The 15,844-nt window shown below is 36.3% G+C and overlaps 1 protein-coding gene across 1 annotated transcript in view; it reads right to left on the reverse strand.

The window, feature by feature from the left end:
* LOC18431035 (14-3-3-like protein G-BOX factor 14 kappa) overlaps positions 1–8,191 on the reverse strand; it is a 14,141-nt gene extending 5,950 nt beyond the window's left edge. Inside the window, exons 1-2 of the mRNA XM_006841168.4 lie at positions 7,505–8,191; positions 7,198–7,320 (exon numbers count right to left, since the gene is read on the reverse strand). Of these exons, the coding sequence (XP_006841231.1) occupies positions 7,198–7,320; positions 7,505–7,987 (606 nt within the window). The 5' untranslated portion in view covers positions 7,988–8,191. The remainder of the gene's footprint in view (positions 1–7,197; positions 7,321–7,504) is intronic.
* Between the last annotated feature and the right edge of the window lie 7,653 nt (positions 8,192–15,844).

Raw genomic sequence — 15,844 nt, forward strand, 5'->3', positions numbered from 1 at the left:
TCCCTGATTGTGGAAGGTGATTGGCTTAATATCATAGGATAGGCCATTAGAAAGCACCCCCTAGAGATTAGGAGAGGCCGTGGTAAATATCATTGCTTGATGCCATAATAGGACCAGGCTATCAAAATCTCTTTACTAGTCACATGTACATTAACATCCCATGATCAAACACTGCATAAGACCAAACATGTAGCCAACTATTTTTTTTGTACACACTGAACTATCATCAACATGAGCCTTGCTCGTTCTATTATTGGATAGATTAACCTTCAGGGGGATTACAGCATTCAATTCATGCTTCTTCCAACTGTTCAGTAGAAAATGAAATCTAATTCCTTTTTCATCTTTCCCAAATTATCTCAAAGTTAAGGTGAAGAGTCTTCCCCAAAATCTGCCAAAACCCTTCTCATCCATGGACTTACTGAAGTGGCATTCAGAGCAAATTTCAGAGGAATATATTGAAGAGTTCAATGTAAGTCATAATCTCTAAATTAACCTACGCTAGTTATAATTTTCATTGTGATAACCTACCTTCATCTTCTCAACAATGTGGGTAGAGCACTTTGGAAAAAGTCAGTATATTGCGAGTTTTTTTACTTCACATGTCCAGGGAGCTCAAGTTGGATCTCTCTAAATCCAATGTCCTTGATTTCTTTTACACTAGCGCTTTTTAATTGTGAGTTTGAATTAATAACAAAATAAGTAGATCACAATGGTTTTCCTTCCATATTATTCTATCACATGTGTAACACTTAAATGGTTATTATGTGTCCCTTCCATTTATGAAAGTGAAAGTCATAATATGACAATTACTATTTTGACATCTTAGAAAACAATAACTATAACAGAGAAACATCAGATAACTTCCTTATACAAAAAATCTCCAAGATGGTCTTAAGGAAGGTGCAGTTAACAACAGAACAAACAGTAATTTCACTACCATGAGGCTATTACTCTACACAAGTGGATGATATAAAGAAAATACGTGCATGGTGGGTGCATTGTGCCTATAGGTGAGACGGAATTTGGCAGACAAGTAAAAATGTGAGAAGTACAGTCAAGTACACCATTCTAGAGGATTCAATAAACAAGCACCACAATTACAAAGGAACAAATCCCATCTGTCATTCTTACCAATGCCCTAAACCACTTATATAGGAGATCACTCTGAGTTCCATACCAATAACAAAAATGGGCAGTCCGTTAGCATGTTTTATAAGTTGTGCCCATTGGCTAAAATATTAGGCCTGGCAACAGACTGGGTAGTCCAATTCCCTACCGGCCAGGAGTGAACTACTTTTTTACATTAAATGAACACTTTAATTTACATTTAAGAAATATATATGCGTATCATTCACATAAAGATGTCATTTTAGCGGTGCTCGACCAATCTGCACCTCTTCAAAACATTAAGGGTTCAAACTTGTGAGTGAACTCAATTGCTTATTGCAAGCAAAAACTCGTGAGTGAACTCATTTGATTTCTGCAAGCTACATATTAAAGATATAGATAAAAGAAAAGGTTTGTTCATTGGGAGATTTGAACCCAAGACAATGTCAAAGCCTAAAAGTTCATTCTAACCATAAGACTAGTTGTAATTACATTACACAAGAGTCTTCTATAGAAGTGTAGACACATACTAATTGTTTATACGGGAAATTTTGGCAGAGAAAATACAATCTCTGCCTCGTTTCTCATGTAAACTCATTGATTAGTAGTTGATTACAGGTTCTATCAAATTATGGACCATGAAAGAAAAAGACATTATGGCCCCCCCCCCTCTTTGGTGGTTCACCGGCCGTACTGACTAAAGTTCGCCTAAAAACCAAAAAATAAAAATTAAAAAAATTATAAGAAAAATGGGGGAATTTCGTAAAATGCTATAGAAATATAATAACAAAATAAGATAACAAAAATAACTAAATACAATGAGCGTACACTTATTTTGGGAGAAGCCAGACCCACAGGACCAACACCCAAGGTTGACAGCCCGGGCTAATGTTTGTTGGTGTGAGGGGACCGTCCCCGTTCTTGTTGGAGTGTTGAGCCAGACACGCTCGATTGGCCTGGATCATAGCTTTGTCGGTACAAGGGGACCGTTCTCGTTCTCGTTCTCGTTGGAGTGTTGACCAAGACACACTCAATTGACCCAGATCAGATCTTTACCGGTATGAGGGGACCGTTCCAGTTCTCATTGGAGTGTTGAGCCAGACACGCTCAATTGGCCCGGATCAAAGCTTTGTCAGTGTGAGGAGACCATTCCCATTGTCGTGCGTTGGATGTTGAGAGAGAGTTGGTATAGGAAAGTTTGAGTTCATGGGAGAGAATGTAAAGGGTATGAAAGAGAGGGTTAGTACGGAAGAGTTGGTAAATGTGAGAGAGTTGGGAGAAAGTTGATTCCTTTTGAGAGAGGGAGAATGTGTTTTGTATAGGAGAGTTAAGAGAGTTTTTCATAAGAGGGAGTGAGTGACTTGGAGACTTAGAGAGAATTAGTATGGGAGAGGTGAGAGAGAGAGAGAGGGTATGACAAAGTTGAAAGAATAAGTATGAAGAAGAGAGAGGGAGTGAGAATGAGGTAAGGACTGAGTTCGAGTGAGTATATGAGTATACAGTGGGTAAGGAAGAGTGTGGTTATGGGAGAAAAAGAGAATTAGTGAGGGAGTTGAGAGAGAGCGTTTACTTTCTTCTTCTTTTTTGAGGGAGAGACAGAGAGAGATTCGTGGGGGTTCTCTGTGTAAGTGGGAGTGTTGAGAGAATTTAAAGAGAGTGGGGGAGAAATAATGATGATAGAGTGAGTAATGATAAGAGTTTGATGATGATGTGGGGTAATGATGAGTCTAAAAAAGGTAATTGGTGTTAGAGAGAGAGAGATTCGTGGGGGTTACATGTGTAAGTGGGAGTGTTGAGACAATTTAAGGAGAGTGGCATGGGGGTTGTGCATGCAAGTGGGAGTGTCGAGAGAATTTAAGGAGAGTGGAGGAGAAATAATAATGATAGATGGAGTAATAATGGAGTTTGAAAATGGTGATGGGAGTGTAATGATGAGTCTGAAAATGGTGATGGATGTTTGTGTGTGAGAGTGTGTGTATGAGAGAGAGAGACGAAAAGAATGAGAAGGAAATAGAGAAAGGGGGAAATGGGAACAGCATAGGAAAGAAAGAGGTAAGAGGTGGGAGTGTAATTGAAAAGGAGAGATAGTTGGGGGCCACATGAGCAGGGGAGAAAGAGAGAGAGAGATGGTGAGAAACATTGGAGAGAGTGACAACGACCGAGAGAAAGGGGAAAGTGGGGACCACATGGGAGAGAGAAGGAGAAAGAGGCCGAACCACACCTTCCTTAACCTCTCCATCCAACACTTCCAACCTTAACCTTCAAACTCTAATCTTCCAAACACACCAGCCTCTAGCCCGGTCCCCAGGAATATCAAGGAATAGACGGCGACTTGGCATTTACTCTAACCAAAAAAGTCCTCCATTTTCCCTTCTAAATCCACTTTCAAATCACGACTTAAGTTCGTCGACAAATGGAGCTCTCAGTGAACACCCTGACTGATGGACTAACCTTACCTCCAGGTTCAGTAGACCATAGGTGCCATTGGCCAACTGCAATCAAATATTCAAGCGACTACTCTGTTCTGAAAAATTCCTATTGTTCAACTTTGTACTGCTTTGATTATGTGGCTCGTGTGTCTACTTTGCCACTCGTCTTGTGCCGCCTAAGTGAGACAGGAGCGACAAAGAGGGGCAACTATAGACACCTCATTTCTCTCTTCTGGCTGAGAAAATTTCAAAAACCTGAAAAATTCTGTAAATCCTAAGAATCTGGCTTCAGACCCTCTCCAGCCAAAATCCTAGTTTTCGCCCTAACATAAACCCACTTTCTTAATGAAATCCACACTAGGGATCATACAACCCTAATGCACCTTGGTACTCCATACTCCTTACTTCATTCCATGTTCCATGCTCCACCCCCTTCTCTCTCACCTTTTCTCTCCCATGTGGTCCCCGCTTTTCCCTTTCTCATTCCATCTCTCTCCAACATTTCTCACCATCTCTCTGTCTCTATCTCTCCCTCTCATGTGGCTCCCACTATCTCTCCTTGTCAATTATACTCCCACCTCTCTTTCTCCTATATGGTCCCCATTTTCCCCTTTCTCTCTTTCTTTTCTTCACATTCTCTCCAATATTTCTCTCTCTCAAACCTCCATCATTTTCAGACTCGTTATTACCACCCCATCACCATTTTCAGATTCGTTATTACTCCCCCATCACCATTTTCAAAATCCATAATTACTACCTCTATCATCATTATTTCTCCTCCAATCTCCTTAAATTCTCTCAAAACTCTTACTTACATACAGAATCCCCACACCCTCTCCTAAAATTCTCTCAACACTCCCATTTATAGACGTAACCCCTACAAATCTCTCTTTCTCTCTCTGACCCCCATCATCATTTTCAAACTCATCATTACCCACCCATCACCATTTTCAAACCCCATCATTACTCCCTTTATCATAATTATTTCTCCTCCACTTCCCTTAAATTCTCTCAACACCCCAACTTACACAGAGAACCCCCACGAATCTCTCTTTGTCTCTCTCAAAAAAAGACAAACACTCTATCTCTCAACTCCCTCACCAATTCTCTCTCTCCCATAGCTACACTTTTCCCTACCCACTGCATACTCATACTCATTCGAACTCTCTCCCTCTCTCTCCTTCACACTTACTCTCTCATACCCTCTCTCTCACCACTCCCATACTAATTCTCTTTTAACTCTCCAACTTATTCACTCACTCCCTCTTATGAAAAACTCTCTAACTCTCCTATACGTCTCAAAGGGCATTAACTTTCTTCCCAACTCTCCCACATTTACCAACTCTCTCTACCGTACCAACCCTCTCCATGCTCCCTCACTCTCTCTCTTACTCACTATATTCTCTCCCACAAACTCGAACTTTCCCATACCAACTCTCTCTCAACATTGGATACACAACGGGAACACCCTCGTACCGATAAAGCTCTGATCCGAATTAATCAAGCATCTCTAGCTCAACACTTTAACGACAACAGGAACATCCACCTCGAACCGATAAACTCCGATTAGGGCTGTCAACTCCGGGTGCCAGGCCTGTGGGTCCGGCTTCGCCTAAAATGAGTGCACACTCATTGTATATTTTTATTTTTGTTATTTATCTTATTTTTTTATTCTATTTCTAAAGAATTTTTTAAAATTCCCCCATCTTCCTTATAAATTTCTAGAATTTCTATTTTTTGATTTTTAAGTAAATTTTAGCCGGCACAGCCAGCAGACCACCTACGAGAGGACCATAGGGTCTTTTTTCTTCATGGTCCATAATTTGACAAAACCCCTAATCTACTACTAATCAACGAGTTTACATAAGAAGCGAGGTAGAAATTGTATTTTTCTATGCCAAATTTTGCATATGAACACTAATAGAGCATGAAATCACCCAACACATATAGTCAAGGTGTCAGGGCTATGCCTACAAATGTTGGCATGCGACACTAGAAGACAATAGGAGTGTCCAAGTCTCTCTCTCTCTCTAATGCACACACACGCAGAAGGTCGTATGTAGAAGTGCTGACACAGGAAATTAGAAGAAACTAGAATTGTCTAGAGCATCAGTGTGTGCACGCACGCTTGCAGGCACACACATCCACAGACACATTACGTGCCTACGTGTGTGTGTGTGCACATGCACCAATGGTGGAGTGGATATTAGACCATCATGAGCAACTCTAATCATGGTTTCTTGGATTTGTACTATTCAAACCACATATTCTCCTTTGTATAGATCCATAAACAGATGCCACGGAAAACCATGCTGTTATGACATCTATAATGCACTAAGAGGACACAAAACAATCTATAATCAGTAGTTAATTACACCTGCCAGAAAATCTAGCGTCAGGATTATGAGTCATTGAACTCCATATGTTTAAGCATTAGGCATGGGCAGGATAAGCCCCTAGGTTATGCTAATAACAAACAGAGAATGCCAGATGCTGCAGAGATATGAGACATAAATGCCTGAAATTGAGACAATATGTGGACTATCGAGTAAAATCTGAAGAATCAAAATTGTTGCTTATAGTAAGTACAATTCCCTAGAAGGATAAAGTCTTAGTCCAGAATTTCTACCCATGAATTTCACGTGACTCAAAAAGTAGGTCCATTTTACTAATAACTAAGCTTTAATTTCCTATGAAGTTAGCGTTTAACATAAAGAATTGTCACAAGCCAAACAGCCAAAAACTTAAAATCAATTTTCGAAAAAATGGCAATCCAAATCGGGAATTGCCCATTGGGATCGACATTGGTGGGGACCGACCCAGTTCCATGACAGAACCAGGAATTGGTCCGTTTTATAGGCACTCGCCAGTTCTATCAAAGAACTAGGAAAGTCTAAGAACTAGGCAATCAGGTTCCCACCTATTTTTTATTTTTTATTATTTTTCTTTTAAAATTTTTAAATATAAAAATAATATTAAAATTATGGACCGAATCCCAAACCGGAAAATCGGCCCGATCCAAATTGATCCAGCCGGAGGCCAATTCAGCAACCTGATCCAGGTGCTAAAATAGTGTTTAAAGTATTTGCATTCATAAAAACCAAGTGTCTGAAGTCTCACTGACGAGAGAAGTGAATAGTAATCGAAAGGGTGACATAATAGTTGAGTAAATATAGATAATATCCAATACATGGCACTGATTCGAGACCAGTGCAGCTTATGAGGCCATGCATCAAACTCTAGGCAGTTTGAATTTTGAAAGGCCATGACTAATATCATCGACCATTGACTGGTTTATCATGTTAAGTATGTAAAGCATTGAATTTGGACTTACAAGCCCACATGCTGTAATAATGCTTATAAGAAAGCAATTTGAATTCCGCAACTTTTTAGACTTGATAATCATGAGAACAGCAATAATAGCACTGCTGGCATCCCATAAGGAAGAAAAAAGAAAAAGTAAATTTGAAATCACAAGTAAAATTGATGAATGGAAGTCCCTGTACAGATAAATGGCAATCTAATCATTCACCCTAAAGCGCAATTTAGAAATCCCTGTACATTCAGCACCCAAACAAGCCACCCTGAAGCGCAATTTAGAACTGAAAAAGAAAAAAAAGAAAAGGAAATAAACACTCACGAAATCTAGAAACGCTACCTGTTTAGCCATGCTGCAAGCTTTCTCTGAAGAGTTCAAAATTTCATAGTAGAACACTGAAAAATTGAGCGCCAGACCGAGTCGTATGGGATGGGTAGGTGGCAGATCAGCAACCGCAATATCCTTGCAAAAGCCCCGAAAATTAGAACAAAAACAATTAAAAACCCAATATCAAGAAAACACACACAACGTGTTACCAGCACCACCCCAGTCTAAAAAAGAGAGATAAAGAAACCAAAACCAAAACAAAAAAGCTCAAATTAAGCCATTCCCTAGACTAAGAAGAGAGAGCCGAAGGGTTTCTAACCTGAGCAGCCTTGTAGGCAAGCATGGTATCCTCAGCGGCTTCTTTTCTTTCGGCCCCAATCTTAAATTCAGCAAGATACCTGTGATAATCACCTTTCATCTTGAGGTAAAAGACCTTAGACTCACTGGAATGAGCAGATGGGATCAGATGGGAATCAAGAAGCTTCAGGATCCCAGCGCAAACAGTAGAGAGCTCCGCCTCGACCTTGGCCCTGTAATTCTTAACCACAGCAACGTGCTCCTCATTCTTTCTGCTCTCTTCTTTCTGCTCAATCGACGAAACTATGCGCCACGAGGCCCTCCGAGCGCCGATTACATTCTTGTAAGCAACAGAGAGAAGGTTTCGCTCCTCAACAGTGAGCTCGTCAGAGGAAGCCGCCTTCACCACCTGTTCCATGAAGTTTACCATTTCTTCGTATCTCTCAGCCTGCTCTGCAAGCTTGGCCAGGTAGACGTACTGCTCTCTGGTAAGGTGTTCAGCCATTAAAGCTTGGGGATATACAGAGAAAGAGAGAGAGAGAGAGAGATGTGATGTAGAGAGAGAAAGGGTTGTGAGGCGTTGTTTTATGTTTTATGGCTTATGGCGATGGTGTATCCCAGGTGGGTGTTTGTCTGGTACTGCAAAGAGATCAGAAGGAAGTGGGGTTGTCAATTCATAGCGAGAGAGAGGGGATAGAGAACAGGGCCTGTGACGAATAGTGAAGAGGGGCTAATTTGACATATGTAGAGAGAGAAAGAGAGAGAAGCAGGGTAGAGAGAGAAAGAGAGAGAGATGGTTTGGGGGCAAACAGAGAAGGGGGAGAGAGGGAGGCGGGGACAACAGAGACGTGGGTTTTTCTAGTCAGAGGGGATGTGAATGTGCAGGGGAGAGAGAGAGAGAGAGAGAGAGAGAGAGAAAGAGGTTTAATCAATTTATATGAGAGAGGAGAGAGAGAAGGGGGCTATGGTACGAGGAAAAGAGTGAGACTAATTCCTTGGATTCTTCATTTCTTGGGTGGAGAGAGAGAGAGAGAGAGTCCCAATTTTATTAGTTTAGGTGGGAAGAGAGAGAGAGAGATGGCATTGGGAATATCAAAGGTTCAGATGTGCAATCGCTGCTATTCCGGATTACACGTGTGACGCATACGCCCGCTGGATAAGGCTGAGCTGCGTCATGGGCCCCGCACTCTCGCTCGTAACAAAGCGCCCTATCCTTCCTACAATTGTCAAAAAGACCCTTGTCTTTTTCTCTCCATAATCTACCATTCGGACTGGGGTTAGTACTCTAAGATGGAGGCCCGTATATCTATAAATATGGGTCACTTTTTAAATCTATTTTGGAGATGAATTTCAAGATTTAATTTATACCGTATAATCCCTAACATGGTGACCATGACTATGAATAAATAAATAAATTTTTAAAAACTAAAAAGATAATTCTAGTAAGAAAGCATTTGGACTTTTAGTTTTTTTGCTTTTAGATGGAACACTTACTTGCATCTATTTTTAAGATGGATGGTTTACGCTTTTTGAACCGTATAACTTCAGCTTGCATGAAACAATTTTCCATACATTTTAGGAAAGAAAAAATTTATATAAAGTCGAGGCTCTAAACAATCAAATTAAAGCCTACCCTAAAGAGTTCACTAGAAGATGTTGTTTTGATGCACAAATATCTTCAAATTGATCATCTCGATATCAAGATGCATAGACATGAGAAAAAAATGGATTTCAAGTTTTGAAAATAGTACATCTTATAATGCATTTTTGGATCGACAATTTTCAAGATTTTTAAGCTTTCATATATCTGCTCCATCTACACTATTTTTTAAGCTTGAAATTTTATAATTAAAGATGAAAATATATTTAATGCTATCACAAAGATTTCCAATATTGAAAACGCATTTCTCGAAATTATTTGAGGGTGCGCTTTACTTTGATTGTTTAGAGCATCGACTCTATACAAACCGCACCCACGAAGGGAATGAATGGTATGAGATCATTTATTTTTTTATATGAGACGGTACCATTTTTTTTAGTGAATGGATGTGAAATTTAATAGATAAAAGAAAAAATTTATATAAGGTCGAGGCCCTAAACAATCACACCAAGGCGCATATCAAAAATTCACTAGGTAAGGTTGTTTCAATACCGAAAAACCCTCAAATCCGATTATCTCAACCTTGAGATAATGAACCTAAAAAAATATATATATTCAAATCTCGAAAATAGTGCATCTTGTAATGCATTACCTAGACTGTCAATTTTCAAGATTTTAAAATATTTATAGATTTGTTCGATATACAATATATTTTAAGCTTTGAATTCTATAATTAGAGATAAAAATAAATTTTCAAGCCATCAAAAAAGATTATTGGTATTGAAACGATATCTTTCGATATTATTTGAAGGTACACCTTACTTTAATTGTTTGGGGCAAACCATACGCATACCTAAAAGTGCGTCCCAGCATTTGAAATATTTTATTTTGGACTTTATGCCAAACAACAATTCACCCTCAACCACCCAATTTCAAATCTAACGATCAGTGCTGATTATGGCCTCTTTATATCAAAAGTAAATGGTTTCGTTGTATGCATTTTATATCAAAAGTAAATGGTTTCATTGTATGCAGTTTATATCAAAAGTAAATGGTTTCGTTATATGCATTTCCATATTTTAGAAAATAATTTAAGGGAAAGTATATAAATAGCTCATTTATTTTTAATACAATGAGGTCACAATCACTTTTGTCTATCAGATTTGAAATCGGATGGTTGTGAGTATATTATTGACTAGACTCTACGTTCAAAAAAAAAATTTCTCAAAATTTGTAACACACCCCAAGCCAATCCAATCTAATATCTAATGGCTAGTACCAATTATGACCTTCTTGTATAAAAAATAAATAGTATCACAACATATCATTCCATAATTAAAATTTGTTCAACTACGTACAATCTTTAGCAAAACAACACCAAGCTCTTGTTTTCATACAAAAAATTGGAGTGATGCAAAAATATCCTCGCTTTTTATTTAAATGACAAAAAACCTCTATCTAAGAGCAACGTCCAGGCGGGGCCACCTTGGCCCGAGCCCGGCGATAGCTCTTATGGGTCAATTCAAGCTAGGTCTGGCCTGTATCTGGCTAAAGAAGCCATGGTTCTGGCCTTAATCCGGGCGAGACCTAGTCGACTCAAACGAAACAACGAAAAAAGGAAAAAAAAAGCTAGGTCAAGTTGCCCTTGTTATGACCCTACCCGGGCCTACCTTGAGCTCGCCATCATTTTCCCTTAGGCCACCTTAATGGCCCAATCAATGTCAGAAAACACGGCTTGGGAATGGCCAGGTCCAAGTAGCCCCGAGTAAACGGCCCTAACTAGGGAGTTCCCGATCGGGCTAAAAAGGTTAAAAAAAAATTAAAAAAATAAAAGTGCAAAGAAATATGAAAAGTACGTTTAAAATACAATTAAAAAAAATGCAACCAAATGAGATTTAAAAAGTAATCACCAAATAGGTTTTGAAAAATCAAATTTTGCCCAGGGGTATTTTAGAAATAATATAAAAAATAAGAAAAATATAAAAAACACGTATTATAGCCAAAATATTTCCCAATCTTTTTCAAAACAATAGAAAATATTATAAAATTATTACAAACAAAATTTTAATTTTTTCAAAATATAAAATTAAGTATTTATAGCCAAAATACTTCTCCGTCTTTTTCATAACAATAGAAAATATTATAAAAATATTACAAATAAAATTTTAAATTTTTTATAATTTTTTGAATTTTTATTTTTTAAAGTTCCTGAACCCAACCGGTTTTGCAAACAGTGGGACAGTTTCTTTCGCCAGCCCGCCCTATGTAATAAAAATGCCCAGAGTATAGACTACAGTACCCGTACGTGCCCTTCATGGGTTTCTCTTTCGTTCTTTCCTGATAAAAAAAGATATGAGAAAAATAGTCGTTATCGATTTGTATTATATCTCCTACCATTTGTTACTCAAAAGACAGGCAAAGCGTGACACTCCTGCCCCCACCCCTCATAGATACGCCACTTTGTTAGGTTTAGAATCAGTTTTGGAAACAAGTAAATTGTTCTTGGTGCATTCATTCGTTTAAATGTTGGAAAATGTCTTGATGGGGCAGCAGCCCTATAAAAATAAGGAAAGCCTCATCTCAAAATTTACTAAAAGTTGCTCTTCTAGCGTCCGTAACCACTAAGAATAATGTACATTGCAACGCATTATCTAAACTGTTCATTTCGTCATAAAAAAATAAAAAAGTGTTCACAGATCCACGCGATCTGTACATTTTTTTTAGCTTCAAATTTCATAATTGGCGGTAGAAATTTAGAGCTATCGTGAAGATTTCTAATGCCCGACGTGCTTTCGGGACGAAGATTCGGGGTGAGGCTTTATTTTGTTTTCATAAAGCCCATTCCCTATAAAAACTGCATCCTTAAATGTTTGTGTATTTATCTAAGTGAAACAATGGTGCGCTACCTAACTTTGAGCCACTTGACATGCTTAGCGGAATAGGGTAAGGGCCCACTTTTCAACAGTACCTAGCTACATAATCCTACTTTAGTTCCTTTGCAACACGCGATATCCACAAATTGCACATAGCCCACACATCGTTCCCAAATAAGAAATCCAAGCGTGACAAATCATTTAAAATATGGGAGGAAATGGCAATTCCATTGACAAAAACCAATAAAAAAGCCTACTTCAAATTGGACGAAGTTTATATAAGGTTGCCACCTTATACTATTAAAATAAGGTGCATCTTAAAAATCCTCTAGAAGAGAGTATTCTAGTGTTCGAGAATCCTGTACTCGATCATCTCGACCTCGAGATGCGTGGATATTGAAAGAAAAAATTCGAGTCTTAAAAATTGGATCATCCATTTGCAAGATTTTCAAGTGTTTTATGGATATGCTTATCTATACCATTTTTTAAATTTTAAATTTCATAACTAGTAATAAAAATATATTTTCGAGCCATCATAAGGTTTCGGATACTAAAACTACATCTCCAAACAAATTTTAGAGGCTCACCTTACTTCTACAATATAAGGAGTGCACCTTATAAAAACCTCACCCTTTTAAATTTGATGAATGTTACGGTTAAGTATACAAATAAATGATGAGGACCCAATTTTGGTGTACCATACTTCTGCTACTACTTTTTAGGGTAGTTCAGTGGAGAACGGGTCCCCACTCGTAGCAAAAATACAACTCATGACGTCATGTTGTAGCGTCCCACCTCCCTTACCATCTAACCTTTAGCCTATTATTCTAGATTGCAACATAATGTAAATAGTATTTTATACTATATTTTTAGGACAAGCTTTCTATGCTTCTCCTATCGTATAAAACTTATAAACTTCCCCTGTCCAACCGTTCATTTTGAATGGATGGCCCCAATCACAATGTCATGTCTTTACACTATTTTGTTTTTAATTTTTTTCTACAATTTTTTTTTATACCAAATTTTAGCTGACCACTCATCTCTTAAACTCGCACTTGTAAAAATATATATTAAAAAGTCCCAATCAAATAAAATAAAATAATCAAAATAGCCCTAAAATTTTTAATGGGTATTTTGATTGTTATATTTATCGAAAATTTATTTTTAATATTTTCTTTAGGTGTGCCACATTGAGAAGATAGCACGTACCAAAGTTCATACAATTTGTAGACAAAAACTAAAAATAAAATACTTTGAGGTATCAGATTTAGATCAAACGGTCAGTGGCTCACTTGATCTAAATTGGACGACTGGATGGGGGAAAAATATATCTCTTATATATTGTTGGGGAAGTATAGAAACCTTTCCCATGTTTTCAACTCTCTTGTCTTGATCAGATAACAAAGTTCTTATAATGTATTTTAATTTTTTTTCAAATAAATTTAGTTGAAATTTGGGGTGAGTGTAGTTCTGGTTGCAACTCATCACTTAAAAATATAATATTTATAAAATAAATGAAAATGTTGAAATACCTTGCAAGTTCTATTGGTAATTTAGTCATTTTAATTCATTATAACAATTTTTTTATTTTGAGTAAGTGTGCCCCGTTGGTAACTACACATGCCCCAATTTGAAGTTGAAAATGATATGGCAAAAAAAATAAAAATAAAGATGAAATAAACTCTCAACAGTCCAATTAATAATAGAGGGCTAAGAGCCTAAGCAAAGTTAATGTCACTGTCAGGATACTGCTTAATGGTAGGTTTTTCCATGTGCACATATGGGATAAAGCATCAACATTAAAATAAGGCCCACCTTTAAATCTTTGTGCAGATGCAGTTTCGGTGTTGAAAACTTACGACACCTTGAATATAGACTTCCTCCTCCTACCAATGAAATGTAAAGCTTAAAAAATGGTATAGTTTGACCAAATCTTGAAAATCTTGAATATGAATGATCCATATAATAAATTAGAAGATGCCCTAATGTTAGGAATTAAAATCTCTTTTCTTTTTTTTTTTTTGGTATTCACATATCTCAAGGTTGAGATGATTATTTGGACGGTTTATCAAAATTGAAATAACCTTTTTCACTGGGTTTTTTATGTGTGCCTTACTTTTATAATATAAGCATTTTATACATACACCCATGCACGCGCATACACACATATAAAGAGTTCTATAAGATGTCAATCTTATATAATCAAGGTAGGCTACACCTCGAAACCCCTCAAAAGAGGCTATTTTAGTGTAAAAAATCCTTACGGTGGCCTTGGAATCTATTTTTACACCTAATTGAGAAATTAAAAGCTCTAAAAATAGTATAGATCAAGCAAATCTATAAAATAATTGGAAATCTTTAAAAAATAGGATATAAAAAGTGTTGCAAGATGCACTTTTTTTTAATACTTAAAATTCAATTTTTTTCATATTTATACATCTCGAGATCAACATGGCGATTAGATAATTTTTCAGTGTCAAAATAACCCTTTTTAGTTTTTTTTAAGGTGTGCCTTACTTGTATAGTATAAAGTTGATTCACACATACGTACATACATATACATGCATACATATATATTGTATAAAGTTGATCCACACACACATACACACACATACACTATATATATATATATATATATATATATATATATATATATATATATATATATATATATATATATATATATATATATATATATATATATATAGAAATCTTCCCAATGCTTATAGGCAAAAATGAATAGTGATTTCACCTATCATCGTCACCGTCCAAAGTTCATCCCACGGTCATGATTGTATGGTAGTGTTTCATTTTTCATTTTTTTTTCTACAAATTGGAATGACTAAAAATTTAGAGAGTGTGTATATCTTAGTGATGCGCACCTAATAAAAATATATAAAAATAATAATTCACGAAAAACAATTGACCAAAATATCTCTGAAACTTTTTGGGGGGTATTTTGGTCAATTTATTTCATGTAAAATATTTTTTTTGATATTTTTTCATAGATTTACTTATTTTTAATGAACACACGTTTCAAATTTCAGATCATTTCAATTTGTAAAAAAGAAATGAAAATAAAATACTACTGGACAATAGTGACCGTGCGATGAACTTTAGACGGTGATGAAAGTAGGCGAAATCATTGTTCATTTTTTCCTATAGGTGTTTGGTACTATTTTACTTTATATATATATATATATATATATATATATATATATATATATATATATATATATATATACACACACACACACATACATAGTGGACTGATTTCATGTCACCATATTATTGTAATATAATGAAACTATACATCCAAAAAAATCATATTTGTGGCATTTGTATAACAACAAAAACGGTACACACCCCCTCTTCATCCCAATACAATCCCTATATATAAAAATTTAATTTGCATCCTGAATATGGTTAAAATGAGCCCCCATCCAATAATGAATCTAGACCATCCATTTGGTAGATTTCAAGATCTAGGTCTTTACAAACTCAAAATTATCATTATTATTATTATTATTCATCTAATGATAATAAAGTCATCTACAAATTTTGTAAAAAGAAAAAAAAAATCATTCTAAGGATTTAAATATCTCACCAAAATGATCGGCTTATGTTAATGGCTAAAAAACACTTTCTAAGTGTGTTTTCAAATTTTGCCTGTTTTTTTTTTTGGTGTGATTGTTCATTAGAACAAATAAAAAAGAATATTTAAAAGGGATCAAACAAATGGCTTTAATATGATTTTTGAAGTTTGTTTCCTTATATTGCTATTAAATTGTTGCATAAAATCACTCCCCATATATACATAAGGATTATATTTTGGAAAAAGTTTATATAAGGTTGCAACCTTAAAATGTAGAATTACAGATGCACGTCA

Source organism: Amborella trichopoda, chromosome 4 (assembly GCF_054954075.1).
Source record: "Amborella trichopoda isolate Santa Cruz 75 chromosome 4, AtrichopodaSantaCruz75HAP2 v2.0, whole genome shotgun sequence".
Lineage (NCBI taxonomy): Eukaryota > Viridiplantae > Streptophyta > Magnoliopsida > Amborellales > Amborellaceae > Amborella > Amborella trichopoda.